Source organism: Pan troglodytes, chromosome 19 (genome assembly GCF_028858775.2).
Source record: "Pan troglodytes isolate AG18354 chromosome 19, NHGRI_mPanTro3-v2.0_pri, whole genome shotgun sequence".
In the NCBI taxonomy this organism is placed as follows: Eukaryota; Metazoa; Chordata; class Mammalia; order Primates; family Hominidae; genus Pan; species Pan troglodytes.
This window is the reverse complement of record NC_072417.2, coordinates 74,214,094-74,228,269: the sequence shown is the minus strand read 5'-3', so window position 1 is coordinate 74,228,269 and position 14,176 is coordinate 74,214,094. Positions and strand designations below refer to the sequence as shown.

General features: G+C 37.2%; 2 protein-coding genes and 1 long non-coding RNA gene across 18 annotated transcripts in view; 1 reads left to right on the top strand and 2 right to left on the bottom strand.

Annotated features, from left to right (window-relative positions):
- LOC104002960 (uncharacterized) overlaps positions 1–872 on the top strand; it is a 70,680-nt gene extending 69,808 nt beyond the window's left edge. Inside the window, exon 3 of the long non-coding RNA XR_010153060.1 lies at positions 830–872. This is a non-coding gene — a long non-coding RNA (uncharacterized LOC104002960). The remainder of the gene's footprint in view (positions 1–829) is intronic.
- BCAS3 (BCAS3 microtubule associated cell migration factor) overlaps positions 1–14,176 on the bottom strand; it is a 718,021-nt gene that overhangs the window by 324,823 nt on the left and 379,022 nt on the right. The window lies entirely within an intron of this gene.
- On the bottom strand, positions 1,316–1,846 carry LOC107969284 (large ribosomal subunit protein uL23-like). Its single transcript, XM_054670547.2, has one exon. It carries the CDS (start codon positions 1,829–1,831, stop codon positions 1,361–1,363), a length of 471 nt encoding a protein of 156 aa, XP_054526522.1. The 5' UTR covers positions 1,832–1,846; the 3' UTR covers positions 1,316–1,360.

The following is a 14,176-nucleotide window of genomic DNA, read 5'->3' as shown; positions in this document are numbered from 1 at the left end:
AAAATCTGTTGGTCTTCCTATTATATTTAGTATTGGATTCTCTATACAGTTTTAGGAATTACAATATGTAGTATGGAATACCTTAGAACAGTCCCAACAGCATACCACCAAGCCAGAACGCTGTTCCTCCAAATGTGGTCCTCAGACCATTAACATTGACATCCCTGGCAGAGCTTGTTAGAAATAAATAACTTCAGGCTCCACCCACCCAGCCCTACTGAATTACAATCTGCATTTCAACAAGATCCCTAGGTGATTTTATTACACATTAAAATTTGAGAGCTGCATTATACAGGAGTAGACTCACTGCCATTCCCCTAAAATAGATCAGTAGTAAAAGTTTGGAGAATCTACATTATTCTTTAAAAGGAAAAAATATGAGAAACTGGTTTTCATTTGAGAGCTTAGGAGGAAAATAATTAGCTACTTATTGCCATTTCTAAAATCTAGACAAGAAAATTCTGAAATAAGCATGGTTATTATGAGATTAAGTTAGCTATAAATTATTAGGAAATTTAAAATAGAAAGGTACTATCATTTTCATAGGATTTACGTTTTTTGTCCACTTGTTATCCTTCTAAACTCTTCACTATAACCTCAAATTTCAGTATAAATGGCCATTATAGCAGAAGAGCCAGGCTCTGTTTGCCATGGCTGATGTTGGGGGACATATCAAGCCAGTACATGCATAAGTTAAAGGGACAGATCTAAAATGTTCAGCTTACCAGTATTTAATACTTTTCTTAGTTTTTGTTGTAGTTGTTGTTGTTGTTTTAGTCAAAGGTGGTTGAGTGTTTGGAAATGACCTTAGGTGGCTTTTGTTTTACAGATATGACCTGCCAGCGTCACACAACTTTCATACAAAGAAATCAGTAAGTCTCTTGATTTTAGTCAGTCTACATATAGTATTGAAAAGCTTTGTGACAAGTAATTCTTTCTAATGTTACCAGGCTGCCTGTGTAAATACAGAAGGCCAGCCTAGGAGACAGGATAAATTATCTGTGGGAAGGGCCCATAATCAATAGCCAACATTCTAGTTTAAAATTCATTCTCAAATGCTTTGGGCACAAAAAGGTAAAAATAAACTAAGTTTTTGCTCTTTTTATATAGCATATATTTTCTTAGTTTGTACTAATACATTCTCATATTACAAAGGCAATTTCATGGAAGAATCTTCCTTTTGATATTGAATCATCTGAAATTACACAAATAGAACTATACATTCAAAAAAATTCTCATGTGAATAACAAAAAAGACAAGTTAAACAACAACAAAAAACTTCCTTTCTATTTTTTTTAATGGTGAAAAGAAATATATATATATATATATATATATTCAGAATTAGGCAGCTGGACTCAGTTTAGATGATCCCAATTTTGTTGGCAACATCCAAAGCATCGTAACCAGGAGCCAGTCGAACATATGCCTTCTTCTCTCCATCAGGCCAAATCAGGGTGTTGACCTTGGCCACATCAATGTCATAGAGCTTCTTCACAGCCTGTTTAATCTGGTGCTTGTTGGCTTTAACATCCACAATGAACACAAGTGTGTTGTTGTCTTCTATCTTCTTCATGGCAGACTCAGTGGTCAGCGGAAACTTGATGATAGCATAGTGGTCAAGCTTGTTTCTCCTGGGAGCGCTCTTCTGAGGATATTTGGGCTGTCTCCAGAGTCGCAGTGTCTTCGGCTGCCGGAAGGTGGGTGACGTGCGGATCTTCTTCTTTTTGTGGCTGTGGACACCTTTCAACACTGCCTTCTTGGCCTTTAAAGCCTTCGCTTTGGCTTCGGCTTTAGAAGGGGCAGGAGCTTCCTTCTTCGCTTTCGGCGCCATCTTGTGAAAAGGGTCTTTTTTTTTTTTTTTTTTTTTTTACACAGGGTCTCACTCTGTTACCGAGGCTGGAGTGCAGTGGCATGATCTCGGCTCACTGCAGCCTCCACCTTGTGTTCAAGCGATCCTCCCACCTCAGCCTCCTGAGTAGCTGGGATTACAGGCGTGTGCCACCATGCCTGGCTAATTTTTGTATTTTTAGTAGAGACGGGATTTTGCCATGTTGGCCAGGCTGGTCTCAAACTCCTAACCTCAAGTGATCCACCCGCCTTAGCCTCCCAAAGTGCTGAGATTACAGGCATGAGCCACCACACCTGGCCTGAAAGTTTTCCTTTCTTGCAGGTGGACATTGAATAGTAGGCCTAATTTGGATTTTGTTTTTAAAGTCCCAAAACAAAAGCAGCTTAAAACCTAATTAAAATGAATTTAAAAATCTGTGCACTAAACTACTGGTCTCTGGCACCATTTTCTGTTTTTTGTCCTCGTGGCGCAGGTTCTTCTTTGTTTCTTCTTTTGCTCTTTTCATTGGCTCAGTTGCACCATTCTCCATCACATTCATCATCACTATCAAATTTAGTTTACCTGCCCTGAAACTGTACCTTCCCTTTCGCAAACCCAGGCTGGGTAGCTTTACTACTCTTTCCTTTTCCTGTAAATCTGCAATCTTTGACTTCCATTTATTTGGGGATTCTTGTTGGTCTTGCATGATTTTTTTCAATGCTTCTTTTTCATCTCTCCTTCTACTATTTCCCAAGTCACTTCTTTGGTTTTTTGTTTTTTAATTGTGGGTTACCATTATTTGTGTCTTTGGCTTTACCTAATGCTTCTTTGGCTTTTTCTTTAAATAGAATTATCCTCTCTTTTGCTCCTCTGACAGTCTATCCATTTTATTTCACCACTTGCATTTATTCATATTAAAAAATTTCTCTCAATCCAGGTAGGAAGAACATTCTATGTTTACTACCTTGGGAAGGAATGACATACCTGTTCACATGGAAAAAAGAATTTACAACCTTGATAAAAAGAAAATATGATAAGAGCAAAGTTTCCATGCTTCTAACCACTCAAATATTAGGAATGATACCCTGAGATTGGAGCGAGACTGGCGGAGACAGAAAGGGGAAAAAAGAGGGTCACAAAGAGGAGTGGGAAACGACAGAATCCCAGAAGAAGTTTTAGGGACCAATGGCGGTGAAAACTTATGTCTTCAATCTTGGGCAGAGTTAAGGGAAGTGGCAAGAGATCCCACATGGTACAAGAGTAGAAATGGTGTGCACATGGTGTGTCTGTACAGCCAGGTCTGTGACAACCTTACCATGTTCTCCATAGCTTAGAGGAGAAGAATGTTTCATACATGTACAAGAATAATATGGACATAATCCAGACAACTGACAGGAGCTGGATGAGAAGCAAGAATGGATGCTGCAGAGACCTATATGAACCAATGGCCAATGATCTGGTGGGGAAATGGGACATGTCAGTGGTGACAATTAGGACAAAATGTCCCCAAATCCCTTACCTCATACTTTTATACCCTGTACACCCTAGAGAATTTAGATGTAACTTTGGAGGTGGTATAATTGATTGAGATTAATTTTTCCACCTTTCTTCGAATGGAGGTACTAAAAAAAACTTAATAGAGTTTATTTAAAGAAAAATAAAGTTACATATCTTGCAAATCCAAGTTCAATGGACCAAGATACAAAATAGCTACCCTAAAGAAAAATGTTTAGTATCTTTTATATTTACCAACTGTCCTTAGATAATTAATAAACTTGGTACAAGGATATAAATCTAGCCATGTTCTTAGTACAGTAATTTTCAAACACACCTTATCTGCCAAACTGAAAAGGAAAATACTGAATAGGAAATACTATCAATTTACTTTAGAGAATACAACTTCAAAAGTACTGCCTCTACATACAGGCTTTTGCTAAATATAGATCAACAAGCAAAGGCAGGATGAGTAGATCATTATGAGGTAACTGTGAGCCTGTCTGTTTTTAGTGTTTATAAGCAAATCATGCTTATAGTGAGTAAATAAGAGCTAAAAAAAATCACTTATGGTATTTTTCTTATAGGAATATATGGGCTTCTGTGCATACATGTGTGTGTTTCTATGTGTATATATATATATATATATGTTGTTGTTGTTGTTGTTGTTGTTGAGATGGAGTCTTGCTCTGTCACCAGGCTGGTGTACAGCAGCATGATCTCAGCTCACTGCAGCCTCCGCCTCCCAGGTTCAAGCGATTCTCCTGCCTCAGCCTCCCAAGTAGCTGGGATTACAGGTGCATGCCACCACACCCAGCTAATTTTTGTATTTTTAGTAGAGATGGGGTTCCACCATGTTGGCCAGGATGGTCTCGATCTTTTGACCTCATGATCCGCCTGCCTCAGCCTCCCAAAGTGCTGAGATTACAGGTGTGAGCCACTGTGTTCAGCCTATTTATATATTTTCATATGTGAGTATGTGTAAAGCAAACAAAAGCCAATCTGCTTTAGGGCTGACCTTTGAAAATTAGTCCTGTTAATCTAAACCAAAAATACTGCCAAGTCTGTATAAATAAATATATATATATATATATACACATAAATAAAGTTATGAAATGAAAGATTAATGGCCCCTTAATAACATCCTTAGGTCTGAATCCTATATAATAAAATTCACAATGTTCCAAAAAGTCAATTAATAATATAACTTTTCAAATCAAAATCTTAGAAGAGTTCTATTTTTGAATTTTTAGATGCCTTCTGCAACTTAATACAAGAATCAATGTGTAAAGAATTTTTAAAAATTACCCACAGAAAATATGGTATTTATCGGTTAGAGAAAGTTAAAAGTGTTGCTTTACATACTGCTAAACTATAGGTACAAAGTATTAAAGTATATAAATAATAATTGCAAGATTAAAGGTATAAACATTAACAGACCTCTAAGTTGACATCCTTAAGTTTCTTCAAATATCTAGTTCTTTAACACTACTTAATACAGGTTAGGATAGGTGAATTTGAACCAGGATTCCGAGAATGAGTTATTACCATTCCTAGAAAAATTTAAACCTAACATTTCAATTTTTCCCCCAAAAGAATGAGAAGAAAACCTCAATTTTATGGAATCAAATTCTTTCTAAAATATCCCCAGAGAAACAGCTAGATATCAAAAAAGTTCATCGCAACTAATCTAGTCTTCTACTTAGAATACAAAAGGTAAGATATTTATCATTAACATATTAAATATACTGTACATTAGAGCAGGTAATTAATTACTCTCATTATATTGGACATGGTTTAAGATACTCAGGAAAAAAAATTAGACCTTGTAAAAATGAAGTTTATAAGATTTAAATATTTCTTTGTAAAGCAAGAATAAAAATAAAAATATCTGTATCCAGTACCATTTCATTTAAAGCAATGAAAAACAACTGCCAACGCATGTAAAAGTTAAAAGACTACACACAGCTTGTAAGCATCCTCTTTATATAAACAAGCACAAAGCATAATGAACATCGAGCAGTGCTTATTTATGAAAGTAATGAAGGAAAAGTCTATTTGGTTTGGTTTTGTTCTTCTTGTTCTACCCTTTCCTACATTTCTTGAATTTCCAGTAATAAATTCTCTTAGCTGTAGCTCTGGAAGCTTTAGAGGACATAGCTGATCAACTACAGGTACCACTGTTTGTAAACTCCAGCCTCCCAACTCTAGCAGATGTTAAGAAGCTGTTCTACTCCTTGAAATTAATTGCAATGCTATCACTATCAGAGAAATCTGCTTCTCAAATTAAGGATAAAAATGCTGACCCTAATGGTACCTAGTTTTACATGTGAGATAATCATATAGTTACCTGCTTTAAGATTTTGTTGGAAACTTAAAATACGATAATAGGCTGAATATACAGAAATAGAAATTTAGAGTCTCTTAATTCAAAAATTCACACTCTGATCTATAAATGAAGATTAAATACATTTGTAAGTTTAATTATAAATTTAAAATTCACACTGATTTATAAGTGAAAAATCAAAGATGGACCCAAAAGCTCTTATCTGGACAAGTGAGTTTACTGGGTCCTACTGGCAGCTGAGTTTTATATGGGCAGTGGAATTCTTCAGATTCAGGACCAGACACAGTTTTTGTTTTCTCCTGCTCTTTACCATATCCCCACCCTTCCTCCACAAACAATAAAACCCTTACCACGTGAAAGTTTTTAGTGGAGACCTGAGAGATGAATAATGTTGTGCCAGCATTTTTCAGTCGTTTAGGTTATTTAGAGGAACAACATTCCTTTTTCTAGCAACAGAGAAATTTGCAGTTAAATGACATCATGCTGCCTTGAATGAAACAGCTCAGGCTCAAAGTTCACCCAAAGGCCAACAGTGATAAACTCTCTCCCAAGGACAAACCTCAATATATTTTTGGTGCTTATTAAAAACAGCATTTATATAGCAGCCATACAATAAGCAAGGGCTATTTACCAAACTCTGTTTCTGATCAGAAAGCACTCAGGATATAAGGATGAAATTCTGCTTGGGAATGTAGTTTCTTAGTATAGAAACTAAAATTTGCCATTTTAAAACAAAGGTTCAGAAGACAAACAATCCAAAAGCAAAATGAACAAAGGCAGTTCCCAATGAACAAGCAATTCACAGAGGAGGAATTATAATATCCAACAAACATATCTAAATCGTAGTAATTGGAGATTTAATGACTCAAGTTATCATTGCATACATATCAAAGTGGCAAAAATTAAAGTGTGATTTTTTAAATGACTAAAAAAAGGGAGAACCCTTTCAGATTAAAAATAACACACATAACTACTTGAAAATGGGTAGTATTAAATTCACACTGATTTATAAATGTGACAATTTAAATGTAGAGGAATTCACTAAATCTAATACACAGAGCAGTAAAGCAATTCCACAGAATATCACTGGCTGTTCTGTTGATTAGCAGCCATCCCTATACCAATGCAACAACAATACATAAAGGGAAACAAGCTTTATCTACATTATATATTATAGGGATCAATGATCTTCCTTGTGCCCTGACCCTGTAGTACCATAGATGTTCTCTAATTAATTATTAAAGTTTTCTAACAGTCAGTATTGTACATCTCTGGTTTCACTTTCCTTTTATGTCACATTCCCAGAAGAACAGTCACAGGCAATATATAATTAGAAAAAGTATATATCTTCTCTGTCTATAAACTAATAGATTTCACTGAAAAACTGACAACTCTGGGTGCATCTTTTCTCCCCATCTCCTTTTCTGTACCCCTACAGTATCATAATATTACTACAGAAGACATAAACTAAGGAGCTTTCATTTATTGTTCCTGCTACCAAGAGGTCATTTGACATTTAGCATCTGGACAAATTACACCTGGAGGTAGTCTGGCTGGGCTCACAATTTAGTTTTACTTCTTAGTGGCCCTAAATATCTCATAAAATGGAGAGAAAGAATAAAGCATAATGGGTTCATGCTATCAGCCAGATCAGCTACTCTACTAAGGAAAAATTTCAAACAGTCCAAGTATACTTTTTTTTTTTTTTTAAGAGATAGGTATCGCTATGCTGACCAAGCGGCATGCAGTGGCTATTCACAGGCATGATCACCATAGTGCACTATAGCCTAGAATTCCCGGGCCTCAAGTGATCCTCCTGTCTCAGCCTCCTGAGGAGCTGGAACTACAGGTGTATACCATGACACCCAGCCTCTAATATACTTCTAAGAAGTGAACAGACTATAACCATCCTCTCAAAGCACTTGCAAGGTCAAACCATTTTAAGGACAAGGTGGAGTTTAGGAGGGGTCTTCAAAAAGTTCATGGAAAACTGAAGTAAGAACAAATGTCAAATTTACAGTCAAGCTTGGGTAGAAGAATGGTGAAATTATTGATGCTTTACCAAAAGTTTATGGAGACAATGCCCCAGAGAAATCAGCAGTTTACAAATGGATAGTTCGTTTCAAGAAGGGACAAGATGGTATTGAAGATGAAGTCTTCAGTGGCCAGGCCATCCATATCAATTTGATAGGAAAAAAATTCATCTTCTTTGTGCCTTAACTGAAGAGAACCAATGATTAACAGCAGAAACTACAGCCAGTGCCAAAGACATCTCAATTGGTTCCACTTCCCCAATTCTGACTGAAAAGTTAAAGGTGAGCAAACTTTTCACTTAATGGGTGCCTAAAGCATTGCACCCAGATCAGCTGCAGACTACAGCAAAGCTTTCAATGGAAATTTTAATCAAGTGGGAACAAGATCCTGAAGCATTTCTTCAAAGAACTATAACAGGAGGCCGGGCATGGTGGCTCATGCCTGTAATCCCAGCACTTTGGGAGGCCGAGGTGGCGGATCACGAGATCAAGAGATCGAGACCATCCTGGCTAACATGGTGAAACTCCGTCTCTACTAAAAATATAAAAAATTAGCAAGCGTGGTGGCAGGTGCCTGTAGTCCCAGCTACTCGGGAGGCTGAGGCGTGAGAATCGCTTGAACCCAGGAGGCGAAGGCTGCAGTGAGCCGAGACTGTGCCACCGCACTCCAGCCTGGGTGACAGAGCAAGACTCTGCCTCAAAAAAAAAACCAAAACAACAAAAAAACAAAAAACTGTAAATAAACCATGGCTTTACTGTTATAGTAGGATCCAAGAGACGAAGCACAATCAAAGCAATGGCTACCAAAAGGCAGAAGTGGTGCAGTCAAAGCAAAAGTGGGCAAGAGCAAAGGTCACAGCAACAGTTTTTTAGGATGCTTGAGGCAGTTTGTTGACTTTCTGGAGGGCCAAAGAAAATAATAACATCTGTTGATTATGAGAATGCTTTGAGAAAATTAGCCAAAGCTTTGGTGGGAAAATGCCCAGGAAAGCTTCACCAGAGAGTCCTCTCCACCACAACAATATTCTTGCTCATTCCTCCCAGCAAACAAGGGCAGTTCTGTGAGAGTGTTGATGGGAAATCATGAGGCATCTACCTCACAGTCCTCATTTGGCTCCTTCAGACTTCTTTTTGCTTCCAATCTTAAAAAAATCATTAAAGGGCATCCATTTTTCTTTAGTTAATGTAAAAAAGACAGCATTGACATAATTAAATTCCCAGGACCTTCAGTTTTTAGGATGGACTAAATGGCTAGTATCATCGCTTACAAAAATATGTTTAACTTGATGGGGTTTATCTTGAGAAATAAAGTTTATATTTTTAATTTGTATCTTTTAACTCCCTTTTTCCACAAACTTTTTGAAGTCCCCTCATATCTACCTGGAGAGACACACACAATATCTACTTAATGTGTTCTACTAGAACTCACACTAGTGCAACTCATTTGATAGTACAACTGCACTGTATGTACATTAAATCACCAACAGTAGGATAGCTGGAAAAGTAAGTCCACACTATTTTAAAGAATTGTATCATAACTATAAAATACCTTGCTTATAGCTTGTGAATAACAACTGTTGTCTTATCATGGGTTGCATAATCTGGCCAGACTCATATGTAACAATAAGAGCATTCTTATTAAAGCTTACCTTTACAGGAGTATAGAATACAATACATTACTAATAGTAGTTGCCTCCTGGGAGGGGATGAGGTTAGTTGGGAGATACGGAGGATTTATTTTCCACTGGATATTTTTTGCTACCTTTCAAACTGTGTATATCATGTTTATAAAATAAACACGATATAAAAATTCATATTTAATTAAAAGTGGAATAGGAACAATACAATTGATACAGATGGTGCAGCACACCATAGTCAATATATGCAAGCAAACAAATCAGATATATATCAACAGAAGTTGGAAAACGATAAACAAAATAAAAGTTGACCTTATTGCATAGTGGGTTATGTGTTTTTCCCCCTATTTTTAGATTCAGTAACTTTTTAAAGGGGGTGTGCTACTTCTAACTTGTTTATGCATAATGTCTCCGTATCTGTTTATTTATCATTATCTCTGTATTTATACACACAAATATCAAACATAGGACCAGCTTTATCAACTGCTCAAACACAATGTTTTTTTGTTCAGAAGAATGATTATTTGCTGAAAGCATCCTAAGCTAAATTCTGTGTAGAATTATGAGTTGTAATGCTTCAACAGTAGCAACGGTATTCTCACAGCCAAACCTCAATGTTAGATGCATTTCTTTCAGGAATAATCAATTCTCCATTCTAAATTCAAGGAACACTCTAAAATATACTTGATAAGACACTAGGATGAGTAGAGCATATATGGAACCTACTGTAAATTGATGTTGTAAAGGTAAATAATCACTATTTTTGGTCATTAAATTGTGTGCAGTAATTGATGTACCAATTTGTACATGTAGGCAATAGGACAGTGATTGAAAATTTACTGTTCTTGACTCCATCTACAATGGCACAGTTGAATAGCAAAGGCTCTAATGTAGTATTCAGTCTAGCATCTACACTAAGCCCTGACAAACAACAACAAAAAAGCAGGCGGGGATGGGGGGTGATGTTTGCAAATGTAAAAATGGCAAAAATAATTTTTTTTTGCAAAGACTTAATGTGGTTTTTTCATGTTTCATTTATTTATTATCTAGTTACATACTAGGAAAATCCACATCATTATGCAGCAGGAAGAATTACATACAGATTTTCTCTTGCCTAAGCAAAAGAGGCAAAGTTGCCCTGACATGGAGAGACAAAAGCTTTTAGACCTGGAAGGCACCAAACATTTTCACCCTATAGTTAGGAAAATAATCTAAAATCTTTTTAAGTGATCATTAAGCATTCATGATGTTTTCCATATTTTATCTCTAAATTAATCAGAAAATTCTCAAAACCGAGAGGATAGGGGAAAGCATGAGACAGAGAACACAAGCCCACAACTACCGCAGGGTTTTCTTTAACTTTCCAAAAGTAAGAAGAGCATTTTCCAGGCTTGATCTTCCTTGCCTACTCCACAACGTCAAACTACTAAACAGAGATCTCCACAAATCACTGTCCCTGCCTCACCTGTTTTATGTAATGGTGGGGAGTTGCGATCTTTAAAAAGTCTTTATAATCAGATGTATAGTGAAGAATCATGGGTAAAAAGACACAATAGTGAATGACTTTCTTAGGATACTTTGTGGTAGAATGTTGTAAATTGCTGAAACTTGGTAATTGGTAGATTCCTTATACAACTAACTGTGTACTATGTACGTCTAACGTTTCTCCAATAATTTTTTTAAAAACTATTTTATGAATGTTTCAAAAGATTGAACAACCATTTCTTGACCTGCAGACTAACAGAGAGTCATCTTGACTCTTCTTGGCTAGGGTATGGAATACATGAAGTATTCAGGATCATTCAGTGAGTGATAATTTAAAAAATCATAGTAATACTTTTCTAGAACAGGTTTTTTTTCCCACATAACACTATATGTATCATCCATGTTAATACATTTAGGTCTGGTGGCCGGGTGCAGTGGCTCACGCCTGTAATCCCAGCACTCTGGGAGGCCAAGGTGGGGAGGCTCATGAGGTCAGGAGATCGAGACCATCCTGGCTAACACGGTGAAACCCCGTCTCTACTAAAAATACAAAAAAAAAAAAAAAAAATTAGCCGGGTGTGGTGGTGGGCGCCTGTAGTCCCAGCTAGTCAGGAGGCTGAGGCAGGAGAATGGCGTGAACCTGGGAGGGGGAACTTGCAGTGAGCCAAGATTGTGCCACTGCACTCCAGCCTGGGTGACAGAGCAAGACTCTGTCTCAAAAAATAAAAATAAAAATAATTAAAAAATATATTTAGGTCTGGTTTACTTTCATTACTGTATACCATTTTATTTTCATCTTGTATAACAAAGTGAGGTAGTTCTTTTCCCCTGGATTTTCTTCCTTCCTCACTCCCTTCTTTCTTTCATTTTCACTTTCTCTCTTTCCCACTCATTTTTTCCTTCCTTCCTAGGTTCAAGAGATTGTCCTGCCTCAGCCTTCCCAAGTGGCTGGGATTACAGGCACGTGCCACCACGCCCAGCTAATTTTTGTGTTTTTAGTAGAGACAGGGTTTCACCATGTTGGCCAGGCTGGTCTAGAACTCCTGGACTCAAGCGATCTGCCCAACTTGGCCTCCCAAAGTGCTGGGATTACAGGTGTGAGCCACCGTGCCCGGCGAGTAAAATTTCTTTCTATAGCTTTGAAAATGTGCCCAATATTAGAGCCATACTTGTCCAGCTGACCACTGAAGATCAGAGGAGATATAATACAAATGCTTTCTCTTCACAACAAAGTATGTTCACCTGTGCCACCTGGCAGTATCTGTCATAAAGTAGGTGGAATCATGAGAAGCAAGAAAGACCTCACAGAAGAAGGGTATTCATTCTCACACAACTAGGTACAACCACCAGCTATCATTAGTGAGTTTCTTTTTTCTATCCAAGCTCTTGGGTAAGCCTTTTTGGATCAATTATCTCATATTATCTAACAATGATCCTGTAAGGTAGGTATTATTAATACCCATTTTAAAGACGGGGAGAGGCCAGGTGCAGTGGCTCACGCCTGTAATCCCAGCACTTTGGGAGGCCAAGGCAGGCGGATCATGAGGTCAGGAGATCAAGACCATCCTGGCTAACACAGTGAAACCCCATCTCTACTAAAAATACAAAAAATTAGCCGGGCGTGGTGGCAGGCGCCTGTAGTCCCAGCTACTCGGGAAGCTGAGGCAGGAGAATGGTGTGAACCCGGGAGGCAGAGCTTGCAGTGAGCCGAGATTGTGCCACCGCACTCCAGCCTGGGCGAGAGAACGAGACTCTGTCTCAAAAAAAAAAAAAGATGGGGAGAAAAAAGTTCGGGGAGGTTATCTGCCTAAAGCTGTCCAGACAGCAAGTAGCAGAGATAGAGTTCGAATTCAGGACTGCTGACTCTAAAGATCACATTCTTCACCTTAAGCAAAATCACCTCACCTCAATTTATCACTTCATTACCTACTAAGTTCATTATTTTAAATTAAATTTATCATATAAAACATGTAAGAGATTTTTATCCCCAAACATCAATTATATCATTGATTGAGAGTCTGTTGTTTGTCTATTCAATGTCTGCTTCACTTAATATAATCTTTTCTATAATCATAATAAACAGTTATGTATCCTGATCAGAGATACCTATACTGTGATCAAACAATGGGGAAAAATTACTTTAACCAGAAGTCACAACACAGGGTTACAGACATTGAAGGAAGCTTCACATGCAGTGAGAGAAACAATCAAAGTGCTACTTTACATACACTATAATACCTCTGATTAAAATTTTTCATCGTAGAAAATACTGGTTTGTTGGTTTCATATTTAAAGGTGTACATGATGCAACCACGGATGACATGCTAGCATCTAGAAAAGAGCACAGAAATCAGCCGAGTGACCAAGAAAAGAAAAAAACGCTATCCTCAAAAAATCCCCAAATCTCAGCTTTGACCAGATTTCGCATCATATAGGGTTGTTACAGATGTTCTTCACCAAGTCATAAAATACAAAGAAAGCGTAGTATAAAAGACAAGAAACTGATGGCATAAAGGCACTGAAGGCAATACGGTGTTTCTGGTCCCCTGCCAAGTTCCACAGAATCATATGGCCAAAAGTCTCCTATCCTATGACAACAATAAGGGGAAGAAGAGACTGAAGCTGCAGAGAGACAATCTGTGGCACTCCCCCACCAACCTTATGCCTCGGTTACTGGGTTGGTTACCTTCAGTAAGAAAAATAGAGAAAAATTTTTTCAAAGAAAGAGAATCTCAGTAATGATAAGAGCTTATACACTATCAAGGCAAAATTAAAACTTTTGATAAATGGAACAGTCAGAACTCCAGAAACAAAAACAATATGAAATATGTTAGCTTCATAATCAGCAGCTAAAAGAGGCTTCAATATAAAAAAAAAAGTAGCTATGCTAAAGACACAAGACTATAATTTAAAACAAAGTATTAAAACATATAGGAAAAACTAAAATCATATATACATTAATTTGAAGAAAGAAGGGATTTCTAGGTATTCTTGGAAATAAGAAATAATTCAAAAAGATCGCTTAAAAATGTTTATGAAACATACATTTTCCATAAAGAACAGCACAGGCTGCTTTGTTTCTACTATTTTATAATCAGGAATTATTTGCAAACTATTAGAAAATCCTGTTGCTACATAAAATGTGGGAAAAAAAAAAGTAACAAGACAAAGACCTTGACTTCAGGTGTCCTAGCTGCTTGTTTCCTCCTCTTTTAACATGTCTTGGGTCTGAATTTTCATGAGTTTCTGGACAAGTTACGAGATTCTAGGGCAGGGATCTCCCCAAATCTGAAAGTTGAAAAAGATTTTCACACCCTTAATTATAAAGATGAGAAACCTGAGGCGTAGAAGG